Source organism: Notolabrus celidotus, chromosome 20 (genome assembly GCF_009762535.1).
Source record: "Notolabrus celidotus isolate fNotCel1 chromosome 20, fNotCel1.pri, whole genome shotgun sequence".
NCBI classification, from domain to species: domain Eukaryota; kingdom Metazoa; phylum Chordata; class Actinopteri; order Labriformes; family Labridae; genus Notolabrus; species Notolabrus celidotus.
The window spans coordinates 16,471,469-16,499,444 of record NC_048291.1 but is presented as its reverse complement, the minus strand read 5'-3'; the positions used below and the strand labels follow the sequence as shown (position 1 = coordinate 16,499,444).

Genomic DNA, 27,976 nt, shown 5'->3' with positions numbered 1-27,976 from the left:
AACAAAGCAACAATCAATGTTTGAATGAATGAAAAACTTCTCCTCTTGTCTCTCCTCTCTCCCGCTCACACACTCTCCTCCTGCTGCCTTCACTGAATGTCAACACTGTAGGAATTAAGAGCATCTACACTGAACACGTTTAACAAACAGGGCGTCGTTTTGGAGGAGCTCTGAGGGAGGAGGGGAGGGGCTAGACGGAGTCCTGAGGACATGCTACATTCAAATTCATGCTAGTTTTCCGAGGCTGCCAACCCCAGCTTTAAGGGCTAGAGTAAGAATCCCCAAGGGGCAGGCCAAACACAGACCAGGCTAATGAGAAATGACGTCTCTGTGTCAGTTTGTACAGTTAATGCTTATTTTAATGTTAATGAGGCTGACCTGACATAACACCAGAACACTAAATGTATCTTTTGGAATTTAACATTTTATTTATATAATTTGTTCACATTTCTATTTTTTGCTAGATGATTAGAAAGGGCAGCGTTTATGTTGTTAAATGGCCACTTTAAGGGTGTAGGGAGGTTAGCTGTACAGTGTCTGGCTGTGCTTCTATTTTTTATAAGAGTTGTCTGTACATATTGAATACAGACCAGTTAATGTCTATAAACTGGAAACAGTTCAAAATGCACTGGGTTGATGTTTTTGTCCTCTGTTGCCCTTTTTTGACAACATTTCATGTTTATCACTCTGCCGTGTACTTTTCAATAAATAATGCCATGTAAGCTCATGTGATGGATGATGGATCAACTGCAGTGGAGCCATACTTCCGTTTTGTGGGTGCATGGTTTCCTGTGCATCAGGGCGTTGAATTTCCTCTTGTATACTTTCTTTACTCTCGCTGAGCTTATTTAACTGTCAGCAGCAGGTAATTATCCTCATCATCAGGTCTGAACCAGGATTAATCCGATCCCGCTACTTAAGCTGGACATCTGCTGGACGATCCTGAAACACACCTTACCTCTTTAACCTACCTACTTCCTCACGTGTGCTGTTCCAGCATGCAGCCTCTCAGGACCCTGGGCCCTCTCATGCTCATGATACTACTGTGTGGTAAGTGATGATAATAATAATGATGATGATGATAATGCTTTATAATAGTTCTGTGAGGGGCTTACATGTAAATACACATTGTTTTGAGCTGTTCTTTAGTATAAAACATCAGGATACTGAGGTAGTTTCCTTGCTCACCAACTGCTGTAATAGCTCAGCGTGTTAGCAACAGTGCTGAGCACTTGAAAATGTACTATAAGTCTTTACACTGTAGACAAGAGTTAATTTCCTTTGAGTGAGATGCAAATAGAATAATGAAAAGGAGGAATACTGCAATGTGTCATGCATGAAGCCTTTGACTTTTTCCCTTTTTAAGCTTGTAAAATTGTGAAACAAATTTGCAAAAAATATATTTTCACATGAAAGAAAAGATAACGCTTCAGATATGGAGTGGGTGTAACTGGTGTTGCACTGTCTGTTCCAAAAAGAGAGAAAGAAACCCACACATGCTGTGACAGATGTGTGAACCACTCCTGCTGCTTTAAGTGTTGCTGTGCATAAATAGGGTTTGGGGCTTGTTTTCAGTACATGGAGCATACAAAATATTTGAATAATGTTGCAGATTGTTGCACAGATGTCTGTCAGAAAGTACATCAATACTCTCCATCATACTGAATGTCTATGTGTGAAATATTTCCCTAATGTCTATCTTTTATATTCTCTCACAACAGTTAAAAAAAAAAAAAGGAAAAAGATAATTTCTGAGTCATCATTTGGTTTATGTGCTATTTTGCTCTGACTGAAGTAGTCCAGGATTCCGAATGAACACTTCCAAATATGAATGGTAGCATTAGTGATCTAAGCCACCAGAGGGCAGCAAAGCCTCTTGTAACAACATCATGAAGCCGTTTTATTCTTTCCATCAACAGATGCAGACATTCCATGCCCCACTGAACTCAACCCTCTCACCCTGGATCCTCCTGTGGTTATAGGAGAACAAGGAGAGTCAGTGGAGGTTAACTGCACCAGCAACGAGGAGGATCACTACGGGATGAACTGGAGAACTTCAAACACAGACTCTGGTTTTGAAGATGAGAAGAGTTTCGTCTCTGAGTTTCTGCAGCTTTCAGACTGGAACATGTCAGCTGAGTGCAGATTAAAGCTGAACGAAACATTTGAATGCAGCAAGGACCTAGAGATCACTGTGTACAGTAAGTACAATTTTAAAAGAAAAGAGGGAAGGGGAAAAGAAGAAAGCAAGGCCATTTACTGCTAAAATGACTAACTGATTGGTTGACTGCTATTTAAAATAATATCAGACTATTTGGATTATAGATTAATCCAAAACTTTTGAAGTCTTTGCTCCTCTGACAGTTAATCTAATCTCTTTGGGTTGTCTACAAACAGTTTGTCATGGGAAAATGCTGACTGTAATTTTTTTATGGTACTTTGTTGACAAGACAGTTATTCTGAAATGATTCAAACATTTGATCATAGTAGAATTAATTGTAATATTCAACCCTGACTCAAATATGTCATTTAATTTGACAGAGAACCCAACAGTGGCCATGTACCCCACAAAGTATTTGACTGATTTGGTGGAAGGGACGCTGTACGAGCTGCAGTGTGATATCCTTGAGGTTGCTCCAATTCAAAACCTCACTGTGAAGTGGTACAAAGGCGAAAAAGTAATCAAGATTGATACCTTCACCAACACCACCAAAAAACCAGTGGATGAGTCTTCTATTCTGACAGTCAACATCAGCAGAGAGGACAACAGGGCTGAGTTTTGGTGTGAAGCTCAGCTGGACTTTGGGCCACATGGAGTAAAACGTCCTGCTATTTCTAAAAAGCAACCTGTTTCTGTTGTGTGTGAGTAAACAGAAGAAAAAGTTTTCAATTTCTTTATCATGTAATCTTTGGTGACATAAAAAGCTTATATGTTTCTCCTCAGATGGCCCTGAATTCAAGAGCAACCCAAAAGGTGATTTTGTCTTTTTGAGAAAAGGCGTCAATGTCACCCTGAACTGTGAAGCTGAAGGAAACCCTCCTCCCATCTTTAACTGGACTCGTGAAGGGGTGGAATTGTTGGAGAAGACAAACTTTCTGAACATTTCTCGAATAAATGACAGTGCGATCTACAACTGCACAGCTTACAATCATCTAGGAAGCGTAAGCAAGGGGATCAGTGTTCAAGTGTTGAATATGCTCAAGGCGGCGGCTGCACCTGCAGACATGACTCCCCCTGTGGCATCAACAACAGCTGCCCCTGCCACACCAACACCAACTTCTGAGGCATTAACATTGCTCTACTCAGAGTCAACGATGACTGCCCCTGAGACACCGGACTCAACCACCTCTAAGACATCAACAACGACCTACACAGAGACATCATCACCAGGAGGTACACATCAGACATGAATGAATATCTATCCTACAATAAAGTGAAACACTGATTGAACATATTTACCTTATATTGCAGGTTGCCCCCTTTCATTGACACCCCCTGAGATTGTGGTGAAATATGGAGATCCAGCTTCAGTAAACTGCACCACATCAGCCCCTGATGCTTATTTAATAGGCTGGGAGGCAGCATTTGGAGGCACAGGAGTTGAACAGCCTCCTTCTGTCACCTGGAGGGTTGAAAAACTGGAACACTGGATCGTGGAACCTAAGTGCTTCCTAACAATGAAAAACAATGAGCAGTGCACCGTGATGCCAAGTGTCACTCTTTACAGTGAGTACCTCAGACGTTGCAGTTCTCATCTTATGTCTGCACTTCAATAATACAGATTTCAATACACCTTTCCTCATCATGTTCCTGTCCTTGCTTCACAGAGACTCCAGACATTGTGTTAGTGTCTGCGATTGGTTCTGGTCCAATGTTGGAAGGCAAGGACTTTCCGCTGACTTGTGATGTCATGAACGTGGCTCCTGTGCAGAACCTCAAACTGAAGTGGTACAGAGGTGATGAAATTGTGGACACAAAAACATTCAAAAACCCCACCGTAACCCCAGTCAATTTGACTTACCCCCTGAGTATCATTTCTAAGAGAGATTATAACGGAGCAGCTTTCAGATGTGTGGCTGAGCTGCACTTTGGACCAGAAGGACCAGTGCCGACCCCTACTGTGACATCATCACCTTTCATAGCTGATGTGCGCTGTGAGTTTTTCACTTATCTTGAAATTATCTTTCCCTTTTTTTAAGCTGCTAAACAACCCTGCTATATAAGTTTTTGATTATCTTTTGCTTATTTTCAGCCACTGATCCAAACATATTCTTGCAGTTGTTACTGATTTTTGATTTAAATTAATTCTCAAACCCTTTTCTCCACAGACCCCCCTGTGTTTAAGGAGAAAAGTTACAATAAAGATGTGAACCAGGGTGAAAATGTGACTTTTCACTGCAGTGCTGAGGGCAACCCTCCCCCTACGATCCATTGGGAGTATACCCCTGCAGTGAATGTGAAAGAGACCACTGGGGGGCGCCACAGGAATATCAGCATCACAGAAGCCACGTCTACTAATGCTGGTGTTTACATCTGTAATGCCACGAATGACATTGGTACTGTGACAAGATCTGTCACAGTGAAAATGATGAGTGAGTGCATAACACTTGAAAATTTATAACGGATGTCATGTTGATATACCGTACTGTACATTTAAGGCATCAAGAAGTAAGACTAACACTTTATGTTTTTTGTCTTACAGGTAAAAACAGTTCCAGTCCCTTATGGTTCCTGTGGGCTTTGTTTATAATCTTAGTGGTCCTATTTCTCATCATAAGCATGATCATTCTCAACCACCGCCGGAAAAAAAATGGACAATACAGTTTTGTTTCAAGCAAAGCCACGGACGATATCCCAATGACTGATAAGCCTGAAGCGTAGGATTTTATCACATGCTGGATATCAGTCTGTGGACTGAGAACTTAAGCAAACGCCATGTTTGTCCTGCATGGAAAGAATAGCCTGTACCTGTTGTACTTTCTAACTCTGGATAAATATCTTTCCAAGTTAAACCAAATGTGGGACAATAATAAAACTCCCCTTTTTTCAAAAAAATGTCACAGATGTCATCTTCTAAATAAGAGCTATGTTTACCACTCTGTGCTACTGACAAAGCAGGAGGATTATAACATTGACATTTTATAATGACATTGATAGTCGCTTTGTGAAGTCTTACTTAAATTTATACATTTTTAAATAAACAGTAGTTTAAACGTGTTGTGCATTTTTTATTTGGAAACCAGTCATCTTCATTATTTCTTATTGTGTATCTTTGACTTTGTTTTTTATTGAAAAGTTGTGTGTAGAGGAGCATACCCAACAACACACAGTTGTGTTGTGCAGCTTACTTTAACTACATCAGGATGTAGGATGTGTGTTAAAATTGACTGTTTATAAAGAGACAGACCAAATCTTCAGGTTGTTATTGAGCAACTCATGAATCATATTAAGCTGCCAACTGTGTAGCACAGTCTATTGATCCTTGTGAGCCCTTTCAGGACAACACAGAGCCCGTAAAGCTCAGTGCAGACTATTTTGAACCAGTAGAACACAGTTGGAACTAAAATTATCATTTTAAAAGGATACAGAAATTCGTGCAAAAGGGAATTAGTGCCACTGAAAAAAATGAAGGTGCAATATATATTTTTGATTATTCTGAGATTAAAGTCAGATTTATGAGAAAAAAGTCAGAATTCGGACTTTAATCTCAGAATAATACAAAAATATTGCACCTTGATTTTTTTTCAGTGGCCCTTCTCTTCGGGATGCAACAATATGGTGCTCTGGCCAGCGCCGCCTGTGGTTCTGAATCTGTGCACTGGCCCTTTAAGATTTAGGATTTGGGAGTGACGCGGATATGAAAACTAGTTTATCCCTCTTTCCTTCGCTATGAAAATTATTTAGAGAAATTCGACAAACGACTGCCAGCTCAAGTTAATTATCAAATTAAGATGTCAATACATGTTGTATGTTAAAGAAATTCAAAGTAAAGTGTGTGTTGGTTTCGACTCATTTATCACCTCGGGATTATAGTAGTTGGCAGGGCCGTCCACCTCCTCCTCCGAGCTGCTGCTTCTGGGATAACTTTGGAGAAGTTCTTTGTATTCGGGGGAGTCACACAGCTTGGTCAACAAGCTGAACATGGACTGGGGCACAGAGCTTTGGGTGAGTCTGTCAACTGACTCGCTTTGGAAGTCATATTATTTGTCAGGATGGCAATAATGCGGTTACTTAGATTTTAATAAAATCTGGTACTGTTGAACGTCCTGTTTGTGAAGGAGAAGAATCGCTGACTGTGGCGCTGCAAGACGTTGCATTCAGGGACACAATTCCGTTTTCGGACAAGTCTATTTAGCGTTCAGTAGTTAAAACAAAGAAAGAGTCACTGATCTGCTGTTCTTGTAATATAAGAGACATGCTGCCAGTCTTCGGATCGTCGTTGCACACTCTGTGTTTTTGCTTCTGTTTGAATCTTCTGAGAGATGTACCGTTATGTACAGGAATCTACAGAGAGCACGAGGCTAACATGTATTTAATTCCAAAACGTATTCACATCAGCAACAAATCACCTGTTTATCAGAACCAGAAGCACACACATAGGTTGCAGCTTTGCTAAGTGACTATCTGCCCAGTGTGGCTTTGAATCTTGATGAACATGTTTTCAGCAATGTGAACATTTTGATGACTATGATGGCAGGTCAACATTGTGTCAAGACTATTTAGTCTGGACACCAGACTTCAAAGGCGTGTGAAGTGCGCAGGAGTGGGATGAACCTAGTGGGATATTTCACTGCTTACAGTCTGGCACTCCTTGCTACCATAGCGATGGAATCAGATGCTGCCATTTGCCTTGAGACAAGCTTGATCAATGACTATTAAATACATCATGTGTGTCCACCTGATTGTTATGATTGTTTGCTCTGTACACAGGACACCGATTTAAAAAGATCACTTTATGGCTATGATGTAAATAGCAGTGACACTATCCAGGATCCAAACAAACCCTGTTGTAAAGTCTCCTCTATGGTACATTTCAACCTAATGACTGACACAGTTCATATGCTGTTACTCTGCACCTCCTACACATTTGCAAACACTCAAAGAAAACCTGGATATGTAAAATGGAGCATTGCAAAAGTGAGGATGGCGAGGTTGTGACCTGATTTCAGAGTCCCCCCCCCCCCCAGGCCTCTTCCCATGTCCCTTTTCAATCCTACATGCTGGTGCAACAGCCTAATTAGTTTTGCCCTACTTTGATGAGTTAGTGGAAAATCTGTACCCCATTATTAATCAGAGGCTCCGTCTCTGCAGAGCGGCCTTCCCTGATCACCCCTTGGAGTTGCTTCACTTCGGCTACTGTAGACTAAACATACACAGAAGCCCCAGGATTCTGTTGAGCAGTATAATTGATTGAACTTAGTGTTGAATGAAAGTTCTTCTACCTTAAGTTTGTTTACCTTTAGCCTCACCTGTCTGGTTAGACAAAGCCCTGAAGGCATAATTGGTTTCGGGTAATGTTTGGCTTGAGAGTCCTCCCTGGGGCAAAGTGAGCTCTATGGCATCTGTCCCCTGATTGTCGTTAATCCAGTGGCTATTTTAAGGCACAAGTTTGCAGAGTGCAAAGGCAGTGTCTAGGTATTGGCTGTTAAAGTGAGCGTTGCCAGGCCAGACCTGAGAACTACACTGCATGGGACAGATCCTGCAGGGCTGGGTCTCTCTTTTTCTAGAGGACACCGGGAGTGACTCAGGACTGAAACATCTACACAAGGCTTGTTGGTCGGTGACTCTCAGGGTTACTCATTAAGAAGTCATGTTTCATTCACTGGATGCTGGTAATCTCGCTGGAAGTATTATAAGATTAAGTGTTTCTTGGCATGTTGATTCCTAAGTTTTTGCTAATCATTTTAAAACCTAAACTTTGAAGCAATATTCCATGTCCTGGGATAAATCTGTGCCATAAAAAAATGAGTTATGGTGCTCCCTGTTCTGTTTTTTTTCAGGTGAGAAAATGCTTCTGAAACCGTTATCTTCTCTAGAACAAAATAAAACTATTAGAAGTGACTCAAAATATTCAGAATGGAAGGAAGTTGGCTGGCCTGATGTAAAAATGAAACAACTAGAATGCAAGCCATAACTAGATGTAATAGCCTATTTGCTGTACAATCAGAAGCCCGTCAATTTGAAAGTTGGCTGTGGCAAGTTGAATCAGAATCAGTCAGAAATACTTTATTCATCCTGGGGGGGAAATTCCGTCATTACAAAATGCTCTTATACACAATATGTGAGAACATCAAAATATTAATAGAAAGAAGGAATAAAATATGATATAAATATGAATACAATAAAGATAAAATAAAGATAAATAAAATGAAAAAAAAAAAAGAAAATCAATAAAAATAAAATAAAATGATAATAAAGTGTATACGGAAGCGCAGAATAGTTAGTTTCACTGGATTTAACTGGGGCAATAGTGTTTTCTATCAAGCTGTCACAGTTCAGTAAAGAATGCATAGATAACTCCTTATTCTGCCATTAAATTAACAAGGGTTAAGAGGTCATCATCTCACTTGTATGACCTAGACTGTTTTCAAACCACCTACTATACTACCAGTACGTACTGATTTGGCCAGAATTCAGTATGTAGTGTGTGAACAAGAGCAAAATCTGCAGTATGCCAAAACTCCCCTGATGTTGTACAGACTGAAATTTTCTCAGTATGCATCGCACCAGTCTCCCTCGCATACTGTTTCCCACAATGCATAGCGCTAACGTTTTGTCTCTTCCCAGAAACCGTAATTCAAGCGACACCTGGCTCAGCATACTACAGAACAGATCCAACAGAACAGTCATACTACCTTCAAACGCATTATGCAGTATGCTGTATGCATTACCTACTGCATACTACATTTGTAGGTAGTATTTTAGCGTGTGGTTTCGAAAACAGCCTTAGGATTCATATCCAGACAGGAAACAGTTCAATCTATCAATCTTTATTTGTATAGCACCAAATCACAACAAATGTTATCTCAAGACGCTTTTACCAACATAGCAGGTCTCGACCATACTCTATGTTGAATTATTAACAAAGACCCAGCATCAGTACAGGATAAGATCCAGTCCTTTCTGACAGGACTCAATCTTATCTCATCTTAATTCACCATGAGCATTGCACCTCGCAGTATTTAGCTAGTTACAGTAGCGAGGACAAACTTCCTTTTAACAGGCAGAAACCTCGAGCAGGACCAGACTCATGTTAGACAGCCTTCTGCTTCAACCAAGTTAAGTCAGTGTTCGATATTGAAACAGTCTTCTCCAGTAGAATGATAAATAGATACAAGGCCACAAACGCATAACACATATTCTTTTATTGTGGAGCAAATATCGGGTACATTTATTCTGCTCCCCACATCACTCATAATCCCATGACATGTTTTTGTAAGGCTATTTTATTGTTGTGAAAAGAAGCAGCAGGACAACAATCCATTATAAAGTAATGTGCTGTGGAAGCGTGGTGTGAAAATTGTAGACTCAATAGTGGGTGAAAAAAGACAACACATTCTGCACCACACTGTAAAACCAGTATATAATTTTATTATATTGAATATAATAAGAATTGACAACGGAAGTTTGTTTGTATAGCCCAAGTTGCAAAAGAGGAAGTAAACAAGAGAATAACAGAAACCGGCTGGATTACAATATGAATAAAAACAAATGCTAGACTAAGAATAAGTTATGAGCGATATCATTTATTAAATGAATTAAATACAGCTCTAAAGGCATCAGGCCATGATATTTCCTACATAATTTGCCCACTGAAATAATGTGACATTATCTCCCGCTCATGGTTTGCACATGGTACAATTTTTAAGGTGTAAACAGGAGTATGAATATTAACATGCTGCTCATTTCTTTCCTTGTGCACACAGGCCGATCAGGAGTCTAGAACCCCTAATATCCCTTTTAACCCTTTTTATTTTTATTTATTATTATTTTTTGGTTTTTATTCAACTAATTATTGTTTTAATTTTATTTGACTTTTTTTAAATTAATTTTTTAATTATTTTTTTAATGTTTTTAATTTATCCTTTTCTATTTTCCGCTTTCTCCGATGTGATGTCGTCTTCTTCTTAAAACCTTTTTATTTTGTTCTTTGATGGTTTTATTTACTCACCTATTTTTATTTATTTAAAAAAAACAAAAACTCTTCCCCAATGGTTTATTGTTTTTTGTCCCACCACTTTATTCTGTTTAATTTGTGTTTATTCTTGTTAATCCTTTGCACTGTATTTTGTTTTTGCATTGTTAGAATTGCTACACTCCTCTCTGTCTGTTAAAGTCAGTCAGTCAGTCAGTCAGTCAGTCAGTCAGTCAGTCAGTCAGTCAGTCAGTCAATCAATCAATCAATCAATCGAACATAGCAGGTCTAGACCATAATCTATGTTAAATTAGATCGAGTCCCCTCTTATTTAGAGAGAGAGAGAGAGAGAGAGAGAGAGAGAGAGAGAGAGAGAGAGAGAGAGAGAGAGAGAGAGAGAGAGAGAGAGAGAGAGAGAGAGAGAGAGAGAGAGAGAGAGAGAGAGAGAGAGAGAGAGAGAAAATCCTGCCATGCTTTGCTTGCCAAAGCACTTTGTAAAAATTTGTTTTTAAATGTGCTATACAAATAGTCATTATTGTTGTTGTTGTTGTTGTTGTTGTTGTTATTATTATTATTATTACTTTATCGCTGCTGTGCTGTTGGACTGAATACTCTTATCTCCAAAACCGCAGCTTTTCAGGAAAATTTAAAAAACTGTGTTTTTGAAACAACGCTGGACAGGATTCAGTCACAAACTCTTCAATGCTTTTCATGGCTAAAATTTTTAAACGCCCACTGACAGGCACTTCATTATTAAATATTGAGATACGAGGTCTCTGACTGAGAGCAGTGATGCTGTATGCTATAAATAGACCTATACATGCAAAATACATGTATACATGTATAAAATCATCACTGTGCCCATCTATAACATAACCTGACACATGAAGAAAAAGAGAGACACATAAAGTCCTCCCCACTCTATAATAAAGACATTAAAAGTCTAACACATCAGCCCTCCTGTTACTGTATTATTATTCTTTTTTTCATTTAAAAGGACCATGCATATTAATAAACATTTTTGTAAATATTCCAGAGTTAGCCAAAAGGCTAGTTTACACCCCTAGTCCCTTGCCATATGTTAAAAATGCAACCTAAAAAGATCAAGATAAAAAAAAAAAAAATAGAATAAAAATAAAAAAGAGTTAGGAGAAACAAAAACACAAACAAAAAGGAAAAGAAGAAAAGAAAAGAAACCACATTAGAGTACAACTACATAAGGGAATGACATGACAGTCTTTGAGAGAGTGGCCATGTATGTAAGACATGGGGCATGACAATCAATAAGGAAATGTTAGGAAGACACATGCAGACACAATAGGACAACATTTAACAGTGCTGTACACATCAATCATTAAACTAGCGGCATACAATTCACATGAAGCAACATATAGACTGAGCAACAGATGCACTGTACTGCAGTGTTTGACCTTAAATCTATGACTGATTACCTGGAACAATCTGTTCAGTTCAGCACTGACCAATTCTTCTTCTCTGAAGTTCCTTTTTTTTTTCAGATTCAACATCTGACACATCTTGACTTGTTGCAGCGAGTTGCACAAAAGCTGATTTTTCCATGTGCAGCAGACAACGCCTCGACCAACATTGTGTACAACGATGTCCTTTTACTCTTTACTAACTCTGTACCAGTTCAGTTACAACAGGGTTTGGATCACTGCGTTCTTTTACTGTTTGTTTCATGTTGTTGATGTGACCGGGTAAGGCAAAATAGTCTTCAGCTTTCCCCCAAATTGAAATCTAGTCCTGGATTCTGTGTTTTTGTATGGTTAGTACTGATAATTGCAGCCTTGGTTTTCCTTTCTGTTGACTTGGGCAGGATGAATCAGATACGGAAAACTACAGCGTGCACATTAAGAGTTGCGGTATACACTTTACAAGGTCAACATTTGGACAGAAGTACCCTCAGTTTTGTGACTTATTATACTCTCCTTGGTCATCTTGATTTGCAATCCGAATGAACTCACATATGAACAAATCTGTTGTAAAGAAATCCAGCTGAGGAAACTGGAGAATCCTTCGACTGTAATCGCTGCTGTTACTGAAGTTTGGTAATGAACGAGACCAGATAAATCCTGTTTTTCTGTCTTTTGGTTACATGTTGTCTTAGAGACCTCTTTTCTTTTAACTGTGCTCAAAAGACCAAAGCTAAACTTTGTCCCAGCTCTTTGTTTCTTTGGTTTTACCTAAAGGCAATGAAGGGTTCATTAGAACAAGATCAAACTTGTCAGGAATCCCACTTCCTAGGAATATCCCCACTCCTCAATACTCAAGTCGGCTGCAAAGAAAGCTGAGGGGAATTGTTTTGATCGTAGAGTGAGAGAAGATTGCTGCACATATGGTCTCACACTCCTAACGGACTTGTCTGAGCTTGAAGGTGTCATAAAGTGCTCACCAAATGAGGAAGAAAGAAGAATGAGGAAGATGACACCCTCCCTTACACTGTAAGATAGTGAAAGGAAGAGTCAGCAAATGTAGCTGCATTGTACCGTGTTGGCGTAACATTTAGATAAGATTGACTCAACTAGAAGCACAGTTTGTATACCTCATTGTGTCCATACAATGTAGCACCACCCTTTCCTGCCTGTGACCCCTGTGTCCTCTCACTCTCCACTATATGTAAAAACCAGACACATTTGAGAGCATTTCTACAATCCAGCATGCAGGAATAAACCTTGATGTTCCTATTTTGATCCTCTTTTAGGATTAATCTATTTGACCTCCAGCTCAACCAGAACGTTCCAGTTACGATGCAGAAGTTAACTCATGTTCAAAATCAGAGCGTTGGCTTAACATCTTCTCCCTTTTTGTCTCCTGTGTTCCTTCCTCCAGGATCAATATGACATCATTGAGAAACACACACAGTCTGGCCTGGAGCTGGTGGAGAAGTATGTGAAGTTTGTAAAAGAGAGGACAGAGATTGAGCAAAACTATGCCAAACAACTGAGGTAGGCCGAACTTTTGTCTCCTCAAAGCCTGTGTGTGTGTGTGTGTGTGTGTGTGTGTGTGTGTGTGTGTGTGTGTGTGTGTGTGTGTGTGTGTGTGTGTGTGTGTGTGTGTGTGTGTGTGTGTGTGTGTGTGTGTGTGTGTGTGTGTGTGTGTGTGTGTGTTTCCATGTTAAAAGGCTGGTTATGAAATGTGTGTAGAGAGTCTTATGACAACTCTGGGACAGAATCAAACTTGTCTCAGAAACACTGGCCTCATTCTCCAGCCACTGTGTGCTCTCTCTCTCCCTCTCCCTCTCTCTCCCTCTCTCTCTGCCCTCATCTTCAGTGCTCGCTCGCTCTCTCCCAGTTGTGTCCCAGTGTGCAGGCCCACATCTGGTGCAGAGCTGCTGAGCTTTGCTGGAGAGGAGAGGAAGTGGGAGCAGACTGGCACATGATAGACAGGAAGTGGTCAGAGGGAGAGTGAAAGAATGAAGAACAGCTATTTTAATAAGTTCAAAGCAGACTTTAATTTTAATCCTATTGTTCAAAAAGTCTGGATGCATGAGAATAGTTTTAATTACTGAGCTTTCTTTAGCCGCATGTGTAACTAACTATTTCTTTGACATGTTTTACTGTCTTCAGGAACCTTTCAAAGAAATATAACCTCAAACGAACCAGCAAAGATGAACCAGAGTGCAGGTGAGCGAATGTGAACTTTGCCACAAAACATTTTCCACAGAAAGCACAGACATTTGTGGTTCAGTATAAAGTGAAGGATTTACATTTAGCTGCACAACATCAGATTAGCAAATAAGTGCTAAATATTTGCTTTCATTTTGCCATTAATGTCTTCATGTGCCGCTCAGAGCTGCAGTTTATATGCTGCTGGAAGGAAGCAGGAATACGGAAGTCACAAGCCCCTTATTATGATTAGGCCTCCTCTTTGAGCTTGTGCCTGTTTCATCTTATCAGAGGTTCCATCACTGTGTTGTGATTGCGCCACCCTTTCCTCTCTCCTCCTCTAAAATGGTAGGTTGTCCAGCTACCAGTCGTTTTTGGACATCCTGAACGAGATGAACGACTACGCGGGGCAGCGAGAGCTTATCGCTGAGAACATGATGATGAACATTTGCATCGACCTCACCAAGTACCTGCAAGAGATCAAGCAGGAGAGAAAGATGGTGAGCTTGATAAGCAGTGGGCAAGGAATATATTGTGTCAGGCTGTCTTTGCAGCATTGTTTACATCGAATCAAATCTAGTATGTCACCTAAAACTCCTGTAAGGAGTTTTTAAAAAAGACTAAAATGACTCTCTAACGCTAAGAGCAACAAGATGGATCATTTCTATATTGTACATTTGAATGTCTGTAACCTCTGCTGCTGGGTGATTTTGAACAAACAGAAGAAACAGCCCTTTGTTTACATTTTTGCACAGCAAATATTGTCAATGAATGACTTGCTTGACTTTTAAAAGAAAGCAGGATGAGGCATTTTTTTGCAGAGAACCCTTTCTAAGCAATTACAGGACAAAACCACAAAGAGATACGCAGTACCACTTTTGAACACAGGGGGCGCCAAAGTCAACACAAACTTTAAATTAAATTTTTAGATCAGCTACATATTTGAAGACCGGTGGTTACTGCTTGTATGAAATGAGGGTTTAATCACTAGAACATTAACATTGTTTTGTTTTGGTCAACTATGAGCCTATTATGAGTACACAAGAAGCTTGTATATAACTTTGTGAGTGGCTGTCTAAAATGCACTGGTTGGAAGAAGAAAAAGAAGAGAGTGGTCGTTGTATGCAAAAGAATTTGTTGTGTTTGATGTTTTTGATTAGAAAAATGTGACAAATGGCAGATCATGTATCACAGGAGCTTCTTGTCCTCGAATGCCCTCATCACTTGTGGAACTTCACAGATGGGGGGGAAACGTTTCAATCTAACCTCTGGATATCACTTGATTCTTCCATTTATGCACACTGTACCTTTAAATTCACCTTGTTCAGACTCATTTAAATGAAACTTATCAAAATATCCCTACAGTCTCATCATTTACACTTAAGTGTAGCTTGTAAGATATGTTGTAAACAGGGTGTCAAAGCACCCTGACTGAAACCAAGAACACCAGCAAATTTCTTATCTGGGAACTTCAAACTACCATCCAAAATTGGCCTTAATTGTTACTGTGGATTACTTTTCTGTTTAACTTTATAAATGGACGGATTGTTGAAGCTCTGGAGTAAATACACTGTGTTATACCCACTGCCTGAAAACACACAGAACAAGATTTCTACATAGCGAATACAACACACAGTGCGTAGAAGACGTGTTAAGGATGAGAGAGGAAGAGAGCGAGACTGTGAGGAGGAGTAGAGATCTCACTGTTGTGGAAGGAAGGAAGCCTTACTTAGTGTCTCCAGAGGGAAGTTTGGTCTGAACGTGGTGTGCCAGTTCTCTATGTGGAATGAATTGGCTGCGTCCCACCGGATCGCAGAACACTGCAGCCGTGCACAGACTCTTACTGCAGACGTAATGTCTCAAACAGACACACTGGTATTTGTTTTCTTGTCTGTTTTGTTGTGTGGCTTTTGGAGGTCATTGTTTATTCTGTGTCTGCCCCTACACATGGCTGTCTCTCTTTCTCTCTCTCTTTCTGTCTGTCTGTCATTTGACCCCCTCACCCCCTCCTCTCACTTGGTCTATTTTTATGAATGTCTGCAGTATCTGATGGAGGCCAAGAAGGCTCAGCAGAGTCTGGAGAGCACCTACAAGCAGCTCGACAGTGTAAGTCTTTGAATGTGGTTGGTCAGGTGGCTATATTTAACTAAAGTGAAAACAGATGGACAGACTGGAAAGCAGTTCCTTATTTTTAACCCCTGACATTTTTCCAAGAGCTGTTTAGGTATGATCAGGAATGTAATGAACCCAGCATTCCCAACCTTCCTGATCTGTCTTTCTAGAAAGACAGCGGAAAAAAAACACACTGCTGAAAATAGAAGAACCTCCTCATATTTCATTCATGAAGTGACCTCACATAACTGAATGAACTGAACTTGTTCTCTCTCGTTTTCTTCCTGCACATTAGAGTAAAAAGCGCTTTGAGAGGGAGTGGAGAGAAGCAGAGCGGGCAGCATTGTATGCTGAGAAGACTGATCAAGACATCAATGCCACAAAGGCAGACGTTGAAAAAGTAAGAGAGTGAAAATGAAAATGTACACTTTCAAGACTGTCCACCATGAAGGGAAGAGTAGAATCAGACTCACCTGGTAAACCTGTTGTCTATCTGTGTGTCTGTGTATGTGTGTGTGCTTCCAGGCTAAACAGCAGGCTCATATGAGGGCACACATAGCGGAGGACTGTAAGAACGACTACGCTGCTCAGCTTCAGAAGTACAACAAGGAGCAGAACCAGTTTTATTTTAATGATATGCCGCTTGTATTTAATGTAAGTGAATAACTGTTATATTGAGCTGTTTGATAACTGGAATTACTCTGGGAATATTTCATAAAACCTAATAGAAAATGTAATAATAAGTTACTCTGATGATATATTAGATTTAGTCAAGCAACACTAACATTTTAATTTTTGAAAAATCCTTTTTCTGGTAAAGAAAGTTTTCAATCAGATTAAGCTCTCTCTAAGACAGACTCAAGGTTAAAGGGAGGAGCAATGATTAAATATATGTCGGCACCATACATAACTAAGTTTCTAGGATTACATTTGGATGCACATTATGTTTTGATTTAATAATGTCAGTGTCTGAACTTTGCTGTTGTTTGTTTTACTAGAAATTGCAGGATCTGGATGAGAGACGAGTACGGAAGTTGGCTCAAGGCTACATCTTGTTCTCGGATACAGAGAAGCATGTGATGCCAATCATTGGCAAGTGCCTGGAAGGCATTACTAAAGCCGGCACTAACGTTAATGAGAGGAATGTGAGTCAGTCTCAAAGAATGTAAAGAGTTTTAAAGTGCAGCATGTTTGTGTGAAAACTCCTCAGTTATTGACTGATTCTTATCCATGTTTGTTTCTAATGAAGGACTCCATGGTTGTAATAGAGCAGAACAAGTCCGGTTTTGAACGTCCTGTGGATTTGGAGTTTGAAGATTACAGTCAAGGCATCAACAGAGCTTCATCCGACAGCAGCCTAGGCACACCCAAAGGCCCCTTGGAGCTTCTGTCAAAGAACAGGAGCAAAAACTTCTGGCTTTTCAGCAAAAGGAGTAAGGTAGGAAATTCCACGATAACATCAGGATACTTTAATTCAATAACTTCTAACGGTGAAAGAGAAAGCAAAGCAAATCCCCTCCATCACTAATAAACTGAGGCAGGCTTGAGAATCTTCAGTAGGTGAGGGTGTGTGAGCTGCAGAGGTAGCAGGCAGGGCCAGCTGATCCCCTCTACAGAGAGCACTCATGATAGAGCTGTGGCTGTGGCTCTACACACACATACACAACTTTTTTCGTGCATGAACCTCTCCCATTGTACTGTACATGAACTGAAATGCACCCCACCACTTCTAGAACAGGTCCTTGCATGACTCTACCTCCCACCCCTCCATCTCCACACACACACACACACACACACACACACACACACACACACACACACACACACACACACACACACACACACACACACACACACACACACACACACACACACACACACACACACACACTCCGTCTATCTCTACAGTGTGGTTTCCAATAGGTCATCTGGCAGTCAGCATTCTGCTGTGCTTGTGCTTTCATCAGCACAGAGCCTAAACAACATTGAATTTTCCTATACAGGCATCCACAAAGACACTGCTGCCATTATACTGCCCAGAAACTAGCTTTATGTCTGTCATCACAATAACATCTTTGTATCGACAATCAGAATGCCTCCAGGTTTACTGGGTCAGAAAAAGTGGATCAGGTTGAACCGCACATTTATGTAATTTGGGTCTAGAGAACTTCACTTCATCATAAATCAAAGATTGTATCTCTGAGGTCCAAACTGTAACTGGTGATATGAGACACTGACCACAAAGCAGCTAACGCGCCCCCTCCTCCCGCCCCAGCTCTGAATGATCCCTTCTTTCTTCCCTCGCAGTGTTTGCTTGTTTAGCGTCTCTCTTCTCTCTGCATGTCTTACTGGCTGTGCTCGGCTGTGCACCCTTTCTGTTCTGTTCTGTTCTGTTCTGTTCTGTTCTGTTCTGTGTGTGTGTGTGTGTGGGTGTGTGTGTGTGTGTGTGTGTGTGTGTGTGTGTGTGTGTGTGTGTGTGTGTGTGGGTGTGTGGGTGTGTGGGTGTGTGGGTGTGTGTGTGTGTGTGTGCGTGTGTGTGTGTGTGTGTGTGTGCATGTGCGTGCGTGCGTGCGTGCGTGCGTGCGTGCGTGCGTGCGTGCGTGCGTGCGTGCGTGTGTGGCACACTGCTCTGTGTCATCAGTCATGCTCTCCCAATTAGGCCTGTAGCAGTATGAATAGGGGGCTGGCTATACTGGCCTGGGTGAGCTTTTAGCTTATGCCTGGCCTCCTAAACATTCACGCTTTTAACTGCCTGTACTTAGGTTCCCATAACTCTTGGGAAAAGTAGCACCCAAGTTCACATAATGATAGTGCTCTTACTGTTTACACAAAGGACCCTGTTGTAGGGCTGTTTTAGACCCTCACTATTAAAGACTAGACATCAGCCTGTGTAATTTAGCTAATAGAGCCCACCCTCCATGTTCCCACAGAGACATACAGCTGAGACAGAAGTTCACTCTAAGCAGGTTTCAAACTCAACCTCTTTTTGAAAGGTCATTTGGGGCATGTATGAAGCCCCTGTTTCCAACCACATGCACATCTGACATTCTGGTAATTACAAGAGCTATTTATAACAACTGCACCCTATATGCCTCAGTATTTTATCTATATAGGTCAGAGTCTGCTGAGCATAGGTTTGATCCTACTGAGCGAGTCGCTGGATTCAGCTTGAGGAACGTATTATTCTTGATAACTTTGCTCTTGTTTTCAGAATTTGTGTCGGTACACCTTTCATTTATGAGAACTATTTTTGTGATAATGTTCATTCTTAGCGCACAGGAATGCTACCACCTAACCAGACAGATAAACAAAGCTTTGGAGACGGTGAGGGCTGCACTAGAGTAGAATATATATATTTATATTCAGCATAAGCCAGTCTATTAGAGCTTAGCAGACACAAAAAACGAAGTTTGAAGAAGTTTAGGAAGTGTAGAAAATTTGTTTTAAAGCTTTGTGTGCCTTTGAGAGCAAAAAGTAGCTCCTAAATATAGTTCATGTTTACAGTAAACAACTTGGCTGAAACTTTCACCTGCTTGTTTTCATTCCAGGTGTGGAGTAATTATAATTAGAGTGTCATATTATTGCTTATTGCACACATTTTGAAATACACTTTGCATCATTAATAAGACTGTAGTGAAATATTTAGATCCCTAAACGTAAAAACATTGACCAATCTGAGCCCTCTTTTGTTTTGTCCAGTTCTCCATTGCGTCTCACTCTACCTGTCGACCTTGCTTCAGGTGTTAAGCTGCTGTGTGCTGCTGGTGTTGGAGCTCTGACTGTTGCTTGCTGACGTTTTTAAAAAAATGTTTGTTAAGGGGGGCAAAAGAAACAGAAGTGCGTTCATGCGCAGGGTTCGCTCCAGTGTTGTCTTCCTGGCTTTTTGGTGTGCTTCAAGGTGTTGATGGTGTTTTTTTTCCTTCCCTTTTCACCTTGTCGTCTTCCCTGTCTCCCCCCTCTTTGTTTTTTGTTTTTTTCCTCCTTAAATCTCCCCGTCCCCCTCTACTCTCGTCCTGTACACTCTGTACACCCCCCCTCTGCTCTGCATACCTCATGCTCGGGTGCTGGTGCTTTGGTGTCGCCCCTCTCCAGCTCTCCCCCTCCATGCTTCCACCTTTTTCCACACCCCCTGCTCCCTCGCCTGCTAACGGACCCCCTTCCCCAAAGTTTGGCCGGGACCCCCTGTCGTACTGTTTGAAGGAGATCAATAAGACAGTCAAACCCAGAATCTCTTCCTTCCGGACACTCAGGAGATCGGTGAGTCACATGAGGAAAAGGTTTGGGTGCCAGTAGACCTCCACTCATCAGGGCCTGCACATCATCCTATGTTCCCACCTCTGAGTTTGTTAACAATAACATGTAGCAACCATTGTACCCTTTCGGATTTTCTTAATATTTATCCATCTATAGAAGTGTTAGAGTACCTTTTAGGGAAACCAGAACTGTTTTGAAATGTTTCTGTACACCATTTCTTTTCCCCTCAGAAATTTACTCCAGAGAGAATCCTGGTAATATGAACAACAAGCTGGTGTTGGGGTCTCAGTTTAGTGACACAGAGAAAATGCCACCTCCTCGGTGCAACTTCAGCTTATCTAATATCGTGAGGAAAATGCTGAGTCCTCTTTGAGTTTGCATTGAGGAGGTGGCCACCTGGTGGTGGATCAAGGGATGACTGCTCAGGGGCACATGAGCAAACAACTATTCTTTACCTAGTTTAACAAGAATAGTCTAATTTTCCTCCTTCGTGGGTCACATTTTCAGATCACTATTTATTCTTTTAACTTGTGGTTCGAAAAACTGCAAATGTAAAGTAGTGAGGTTGTGCTGTACTGTGTTTGGGGGATTTGGGTTCAGCTCATTATCACACACGAGCAGGCTTTATCTGAAGCCAGACATATATGCAACTAGAAGATTTGAAACCACCGTTTTGCTCGTTAAATGTTGTCCTTTGAGCTGAACTCAAACAGCAGGCTTGGTGTTCCTCCTGAGGTGTGTGTGTCTCTGGTGCCATGGTTACTGTGGTCACATGTGAACCCAACTTCAGTGCTAACCCACCCATCCGGTGAACTCTTGCAGCCGACGGTGACAGAGGATTTCGGCCATCTTCCTCCAGAGCAGCGCAGGAAGAGGTTACAACAGAGACTAGAGGAAATTTGCAAAGAACTGCAGAAGGAAGTGGATCAGAGGTGTGTTTGTGTGTGCTTGTGGGCAACTGTTTGCGTATTAATAACCATCTCAGCTAGACGTGAGGGTATGCACATTACTATGTGCACAACTGCAGGGTGCCTGTGTGAGTGTTTGAATTGTTTACACAGCCCTGAGGTCTGCAGGGAACCAATTTCTACTGAAAGTCACTTTCTCCCTCCCTCCCTCCCTCCCTCCCTCCCTCCCCCCTTGTTCCTCTCTCATGTGTTCAGCGAGGCCCTGGGGAAGATGAAAGATGTTTATGAGAAAAATCCTCAGATGGGAGACCCTGCTAGTTTGGCATCTCAGATCAACCAGACGTCGCAAAATATAGAGAGGCTCAGAGGAGAGCTTAACAAGTACGAGGTAACCCCAACCTCTGTTTTCTGTCAGTCTGATGAGGTAATTATCTCCTGATATGACGTCAAAGGTGTTAGCTGTAACATTGTTATGAATACTTTATTTTAACCTGTTATGAAGCAACTTCAGTGTCAGTATCCAATGTATCCAAAGGATGCCAGATTTCTTGATGGTCAGAATTTCATATTGTTGTAATAACATGTGTTTTACTTAAGCAACTGTAAATATGAAGTAATAATTGGATAGACACAACATTTAACATGTTAAAAATGTATATCATGTTTGTAACCACAGTTATCACTCATTGTTTCTTGTTGTACTCTGAACAAGATGGTCTTCTGAACCACTCAAATACAGAAATATAACTGGAGCTATCTTATGCTTTATCTGAAATAGACAATATTTGACATTTTGTTCTCTCATTCAGACATGGTTAGCTGAGGCAGGAGGTCGAGGGGACACACTGCGATACAAAACACATACATTCAACAACAACGGAGCTCATGACGCACACAGGTAGGTTGACAGAAAATGGGAATAATAGACACTGCTCCGGCATCAAAACTTCCTCTCTGTTCTACAAAGGAATCCTTTTTTTTTTCTGTCTCTGCAGCCCTGACGGAGCACACTCTGATGAAAGCACTGCTGATCCCTCCCAGGCCATCTACGCCGAGTTCGATGACGACTTTGAGGACGAGGAGCTAACAGCTCCTATTGGGAAATGCACAGCCATGTACAACTTCCCCGGTATGTCAGAAGCCTTTTTAGATGTTTGCCTTTCTCTCTATTCTTTAAGAGCAAGTGAACTCTTCAGACGAGGATGTGAAAAATTGATGACTGCTCCAACATCTTGAAAAAAGAGACCGGTTTCCTCTACAAGGCAGTTATCTCCCTGGATATCAGAGGCCTTCCGATGAATTCGACTTGATGAATGGTCGACTGATGTTGGTGTTTTAATGTTGTTTTCCAAGAAGTAAACTTTTGACTTTCCACAGTTTGGTACTTGATAGTCATAACACAGGGTTATATTTCTACTATCCTGTTTTTGGCTCATTCAGGTGCCAGTGAGGGGACCATCTCTATGCAGGAGGGAGAGGTGCTGGCCGTGGTGGAGGAAGACAAAGGGGACGGCTGGACCAGGGTCCGAAGGAGCAATGGGGATGAAGGCTACATACCTACATCCTACGTCACCATCGCTCTTAATGAGTGACACACATTTTAGAGACAAGAGAAGAAGAAATGATCACCTCACCATACTGGATGGACGTCTTCCGGTGGGACCAATCATAAGGAAGCCAGGGCACTATGGGCGGGATCCACTGGTGTATCCAAAAGGGGATCCAAATAATGTGCCTCAATTTTTTGAGAGAGGGGCCCCAGGTGGGTGCAGGAAGAGTGCTAACAGTGTGTTCCTTATGGCTTACATGACATTATTGTAATCCCAGTTACAGAAGCCAGCTAAAGCACGAGGTTATTTTACTTTTAAAACACAATAATTTTCTGGTTTTAGTTAAAAAAAAGTGTTGCATGGATCTTTGGAACCATGATGGTACGAGTGCTCATTCCACAGCCAAATAAGGCATTACCTTCCAGGTGTGAGACATAAAAAGGAAGGAAAAGGAGGAAGATGAGTGCTGCTGACATCTTTACACTGAGTGTTCATACCCCTGAGAAAGTTAACTCTCCTGTTTACCCTTTTCAGCTCAAATTTGTCCTGCTCTGACCTCCAACATCACTGAACCTCAAATTTATGTCCTGCAGTTCCCATTTGTCTAAAGCGTGCCACTTTCTGACTTTACTAGCACTTGTGAAGATTTAAAGCACCACCACTGTGCTCACGGTTGACTTTAAAATCTTGAGTGTCCCGAGGGATGTGTGAGGTTTTGTTGGAGACAGCTGTCCCTTCAGGGAAAATCTCACACACAGAACACAACACTCCAATGTTCAGACAATCACAGAAATATCATCAATAATTTTATTCATTTGTAACTACAGCAGTAATAATAAGGATATAACAGTAGTTTTTTATAGTAACAACCTGAAATTGTACTAAGAATAATTTATTACAAATGTGTTTTTATGTGTTTTTTATAAATAAAAGTTTCAAGTTTGAGAGAAGTTGTACTTTATATTAAGGACGTTCTCACTTTGCCCTTGCACACACAGTCTGTAGCTACAAAAGGGAGTAAATAATGCAAACACATAGTGTGTTACTTTAAGACAATTCTATTTATGTAATGAATAATATATATTTTAGCTATCACGTCACCACTATTGTCTTATCAGTATTCTTAACATTCATATAAAGACTGTTACATTGTGAGAGGAAACTAAAATCGCATAACTATGTTGCTAATGTCGTTTCCTATGAGTTAACTGCACACCTATTCAAGTTGACCCACATCCTGTTTTTATGTTGTAATGAAGCAATATGTCTTTGGTGCCTTTCTGGTTAAAAGCATTTTCGTAAATACCATTTTTGCATGCTATTTTTTTTTAAGAGTTAATAAACGTAGAACACATTTCAAAGGTAGATGTGGCAATTTCATTTGTGAACAAATAAATATTTTAAACACGTTGTCTTTACTAGATCTGGAAATTGTGCATGATTCCTCGATGGACTTTGTGAAACTATGGAGCCATTACACTTCCACTACCACTGGTCCTGAGAAATGACACACAGTAGCTTCTAGCAAGGAGGCGGAAGGCCCACCTCAACTCCACCTCTTTGCCAGTAGTTAGGTCATCCAAAGGTTAGGATGAGTCAGCATTTTTAATATTGTGACTGCTGACAATAGGCTTCAAAACTCCACTTCAGAAACCAATGGTTGAGATCACGGAGACTAGATCTGTGTTAGTGTGTGGGTGGTATGAGGTACAATTATAAAAATAAAGATGTAGTTTTTACATTATGCACATGTTTGAAGAAGCTGACCAGCATATACTTACTTGGGTTGTGACAAAACATTGATGAAGTAATATATTGTTGTGTAACATACAATCATTTTATTGCTGGCCCCAAATATTGATATTTCAATTCCACAATGATATCGCTATCATAACAGATTCTACCATGACTCAGTGCGTCACTACTCCATGCCTCCTCCTTACGGTCGTTCTAATGACAATGATTCAGCACTACCTCAATTTATCATATATCTTGATTTATCATTATATGATTGACTTGCAATTTATTGATCATTGAGGAATAACTGTTATGTTATATCATCATTATCATGGGTAATGTGGTAATGTATCAGGTATATTATTGTATTGCATCCTATGGTATCATGAGTCCCCCTGCCATTCCCTTCCCTAGTAGTTTCATGGAAGATAACATAAGTCACTTCTAAAAGGTCCAACATTTATAATTATTTTGATCTTTTTTAAGAATTATACTGTTGTACCCAGATGTCATACAACAATTTTCCTTTACGCAGTGTTTTGTCCATACGAGTGTCCTGTGTTCCCAAGCATGCGGAGCAGTGTATTCCAGGGTATATCAGCTGTTTGGGTTAGAAAGGGAAATGGCCAGGGTGGACTACAATCAAAAGTTTTCACTATCACAGTTGAGGCTTCCCTGTATTCATACCATTGCCTGTATTCAAACCATAGACTGTATCAAACATAGTAATCAAACTTAAGAATTTGAATGAAAATGTTAATCTTTATGTACATATTTTTTTAAAGCTAGGGTTGGTAGTCTCGGAAAACCAGCATGAATTTGAATGTAGCTTTTCCTCAGGACTCCGTCTAACCCCTCCCCTCCTCCCTCGGAGCTCCTCCAAAACGACGCCCCCCCCCCGCTCACATGCACGAGCGCGGCTGATTCTCGACCATATGATCGTGACTGATTCAAAACCGGTCCTCATCAAAACATTATCATAGTGAAAGTTAAAAACACAAACAAACATGGCTGCTGTTAGTACTCACAACTATCATGCTAGCATTATCCAGTTGTACTGGTGACACGATATCAGGAGAAAAGTTATAATACAGACAGGGACTCGGAGGAGTGTACGCCGGGGAAATGTACGCGCAGGAGGAGGGCAGAACGGCTGGACGGGATTTGATTGGTTTAAAATTTGGGGAGCCAAAAAACGGTGATTGGTTGGTGTTTTCCCAGGTTTACTCCGGCTGTAGATAGCAGTTTTTTTCGCTCTTTTTTAGGAACACATCATGTAATAATTGCCATCAGGACATAAAGATCATTTTAACCAGTATGACAAAAAAGTGTATCTAAATCTGATTACCAACCCCAGCTTTAAGAGGCTGGGGATTTGTGTTTCTTCTGACACTGTTTTAAGCAGTATAGCTTGACATCTGTGAAGGGACCAAACAGAGCCCATGCTGTAAACTGTACAAAGTACACTTAATATTCCTCACACAGCCTCACTTCAAAAGTTCTGAACTATGCTTTAAGGTTTTTTCTCCCTGTTCTTCTTCACCTGCTGATGTGAACCTTGTTTGGGTTCAAATGTTTACTCAAGCCTCCTTTAACCTCTGTCTGCCTTGTGACTTGATCCGTGCTAAGCCAATCAAAGCATCAGCTGATGAAACAGGTGCAATTACTGTCCTGTTAAAGCAAATCCTTTTCTTTTACTAACACTATTTTAGAAATACTTCATTAACATTCAAAAACAGCACAGCACATGGCACATGTAAAGCTTATTGAAACCAATGTTAAGAGGTGGGCTTTCAAATAAGGACAGTTCTCTGAATAGTCCTACTTGTGAACATGCATCACTTTTAAATGACGCTGGAAACTTTCAAATATTTGATGGAGATCTCTCTTATTGGCTGTTTCATTAGACGGCTGTGAAAGCTAACACAAGCTGACTTAGCTGTTCTGCGCAGAGAAGCGGCATCAATTCCACAAGGCTTTTACTCCATGACTTTGATGCTGTTTTAGATGTCATAAAGAAACACCCTTGACGCAAAATTGTTTAATATCAAAGAAAGACAATCCATCCAAACACAAAGGCACGCACACACTGTTTAATAACAAGAGTTGTTTGCTACATGGCACAATCTAGGGAAGCACAATCTATGTTGGCCTGGGGTTATCTGCCTGATAATGGGAATGTTTCTTTATTATTTAATATTCAAATAATACATTTTCATCTGATAGAAACAACCTATAAAATTTGCTTAATTTAATTTAATTTAATTTAATTCTGTTTAGTGAACTGAAAAGTCATCATTGCATTTTAGATGTATTAAAGAAAGGTGAAGAAGCAGTAACTGCCGCTAAAATAACAATAATAATTAACCAGAGACAGCCAAAGACCTTAAGTAGTTACTGCTAAAATCACTGAATTTACGGCCCTTGATGGACCATTTTTTATGAAGACAGAAGACTAAGGATTTTGCTAGTTAATGGTGTATTCAGAACAGTACCCAGAGTCACCGCTGACAACTTTGACAACTATCCCTACTTGCCCTGCATATGTGATCTCTATACACATTCACAGTCTGATCAACAACAACCTCAGTGACATGCTTTTACCATGGGCACATGGAATTTTGACATTAGTCCAGTAAGTGTGCTTATTTTGACATGCTTAGTGGCTGGATGAAGACTAAATGGGAAAAATACATTATTGCATGCACATGAGTCCTCAGCTGTATTATTATTATTATTTTAATTATAATAATAATAATAATAATAATAATAATAATGATAATAATAATAATAAGAAAGAAAGAAGGACATTATTGATAATAATAAAAAAGATTAAAATTACTACTACTACTACTACTACTACTACTACTTATTACTACTACTACTACTACTACTACTACTACTACTACTACTACTACTAATAATAATAATAATAATAATAGTAATACTATTAATAATAATAGTAATAATAATACAAATAATAACAAAGAAATAAATTGATATATACATATCAACACCAGAAAAGTTTTTTGTTTTGTATGTGTTTAAAGCAGTGGTTTTAGTTATATTGCTAATGCATATGTGTCTTTGCTTCTAAATCTCAGTCTATCTCACCCTCACTTGTGTGTGACTACACTTTTTAAAATGACATATCAATAGTCTTATATTGCCCATGAGGAGCCAAATATTATGTTATTGATTCTGGTAACAAAAAAAATGTTTCCTGTATCCCTATTAATTTCCCTGTTGTTTTTACTGCTCAGTAAAAATATCCTTACTGTGTGTTTGTTGATTAGTACCATATTATAGTCAATTATTGTTCATCAAAGCCTTCTAAAACCAACTTTATAACACATGGATGTTGCATGCAACTTCCCTTTCATAAGGCCACAATGTTTAAGGTGGACAGTATCTGATGACTTTGTGCCCAATAGCTGAAGACAACATTCCAGCACCTTAAATTGTTAAAAGATGAAAGACCAGACATTTTTCAAGGTGGTCAGAGTTGATAGCAAGTTAAATCTTTTACTGATCACAGCACATGCAGGTCATTTTCAGTAGGAGGCACTGTTGCATAATTTCCTAAAGATGAATACATCTGCCTCCACTCTCCTGTCTGCATAATTGTGTTTTCAAAATAGGCCATGCATTTG

The 27,976-nt window shown here is 40.2% G+C and overlaps 2 protein-coding genes across 8 annotated transcripts; both read left to right on the top strand.

Moving 5' to 3' along the window:
* Positions 1 to 208: 208 nt before the first annotated feature.
* On the top strand, positions 209 to 5,218 carry icam5 (intercellular adhesion molecule 5). The gene is made up of 8 exons (XM_034710663.1): positions 209 to 1,050; positions 1,920 to 2,201; positions 2,542 to 2,862; positions 2,945 to 3,394; positions 3,473 to 3,727; positions 3,829 to 4,155; positions 4,330 to 4,593; positions 4,704 to 5,218. Exons 1-8 carry the CDS (start codon positions 999 to 1,001, stop codon positions 4,880 to 4,882), a joined length of 2,130 nt encoding a protein of 709 aa, XP_034566554.1. The 5' UTR covers positions 209 to 998; the 3' UTR covers positions 4,883 to 5,218.
* Positions 5,219 to 5,804: 586 nt separating this feature from the next.
* On the top strand, positions 5,805 to 23,531 carry trip10a (thyroid hormone receptor interactor 10a). Of its 7 annotated transcripts, XR_004635203.1 has the most exons (17): positions 5,870 to 6,166; positions 12,987 to 13,102; positions 13,724 to 13,780; positions 14,115 to 14,262; positions 15,806 to 15,868; positions 16,170 to 16,274; positions 16,400 to 16,528; positions 16,873 to 17,019; positions 17,124 to 17,312; positions 19,967 to 20,131; positions 20,359 to 20,382; positions 20,951 to 21,060; positions 21,292 to 21,460; positions 21,846 to 21,934; positions 22,032 to 22,165; positions 22,477 to 22,798; positions 23,121 to 23,531. XR_004635203.1 is itself a non-coding variant. In XM_034711749.1 (16 exons), exons 1-16 carry the CDS (start codon positions 6,143 to 6,145, stop codon positions 22,626 to 22,628), a joined length of 1,821 nt encoding a protein of 606 aa, XP_034567640.1. In that variant the 5' UTR covers positions 5,870 to 6,142; the 3' UTR covers positions 22,629 to 23,531. The 7 variants fall into 7 exon arrangements, 6 of the variants coding, with proteins under 6 accessions (XP_034567645.1, XP_034567641.1, XP_034567644.1 ...); XM_034711749.1 differs by having other exon boundaries at positions 22,477 to 23,531; XM_034711751.1 differs by having other exon boundaries at positions 5,872 to 6,166; positions 21,292 to 21,424; positions 22,477 to 23,531.
* The last annotated feature ends 4,445 nt before the right edge of the window (positions 23,532 to 27,976 follow it).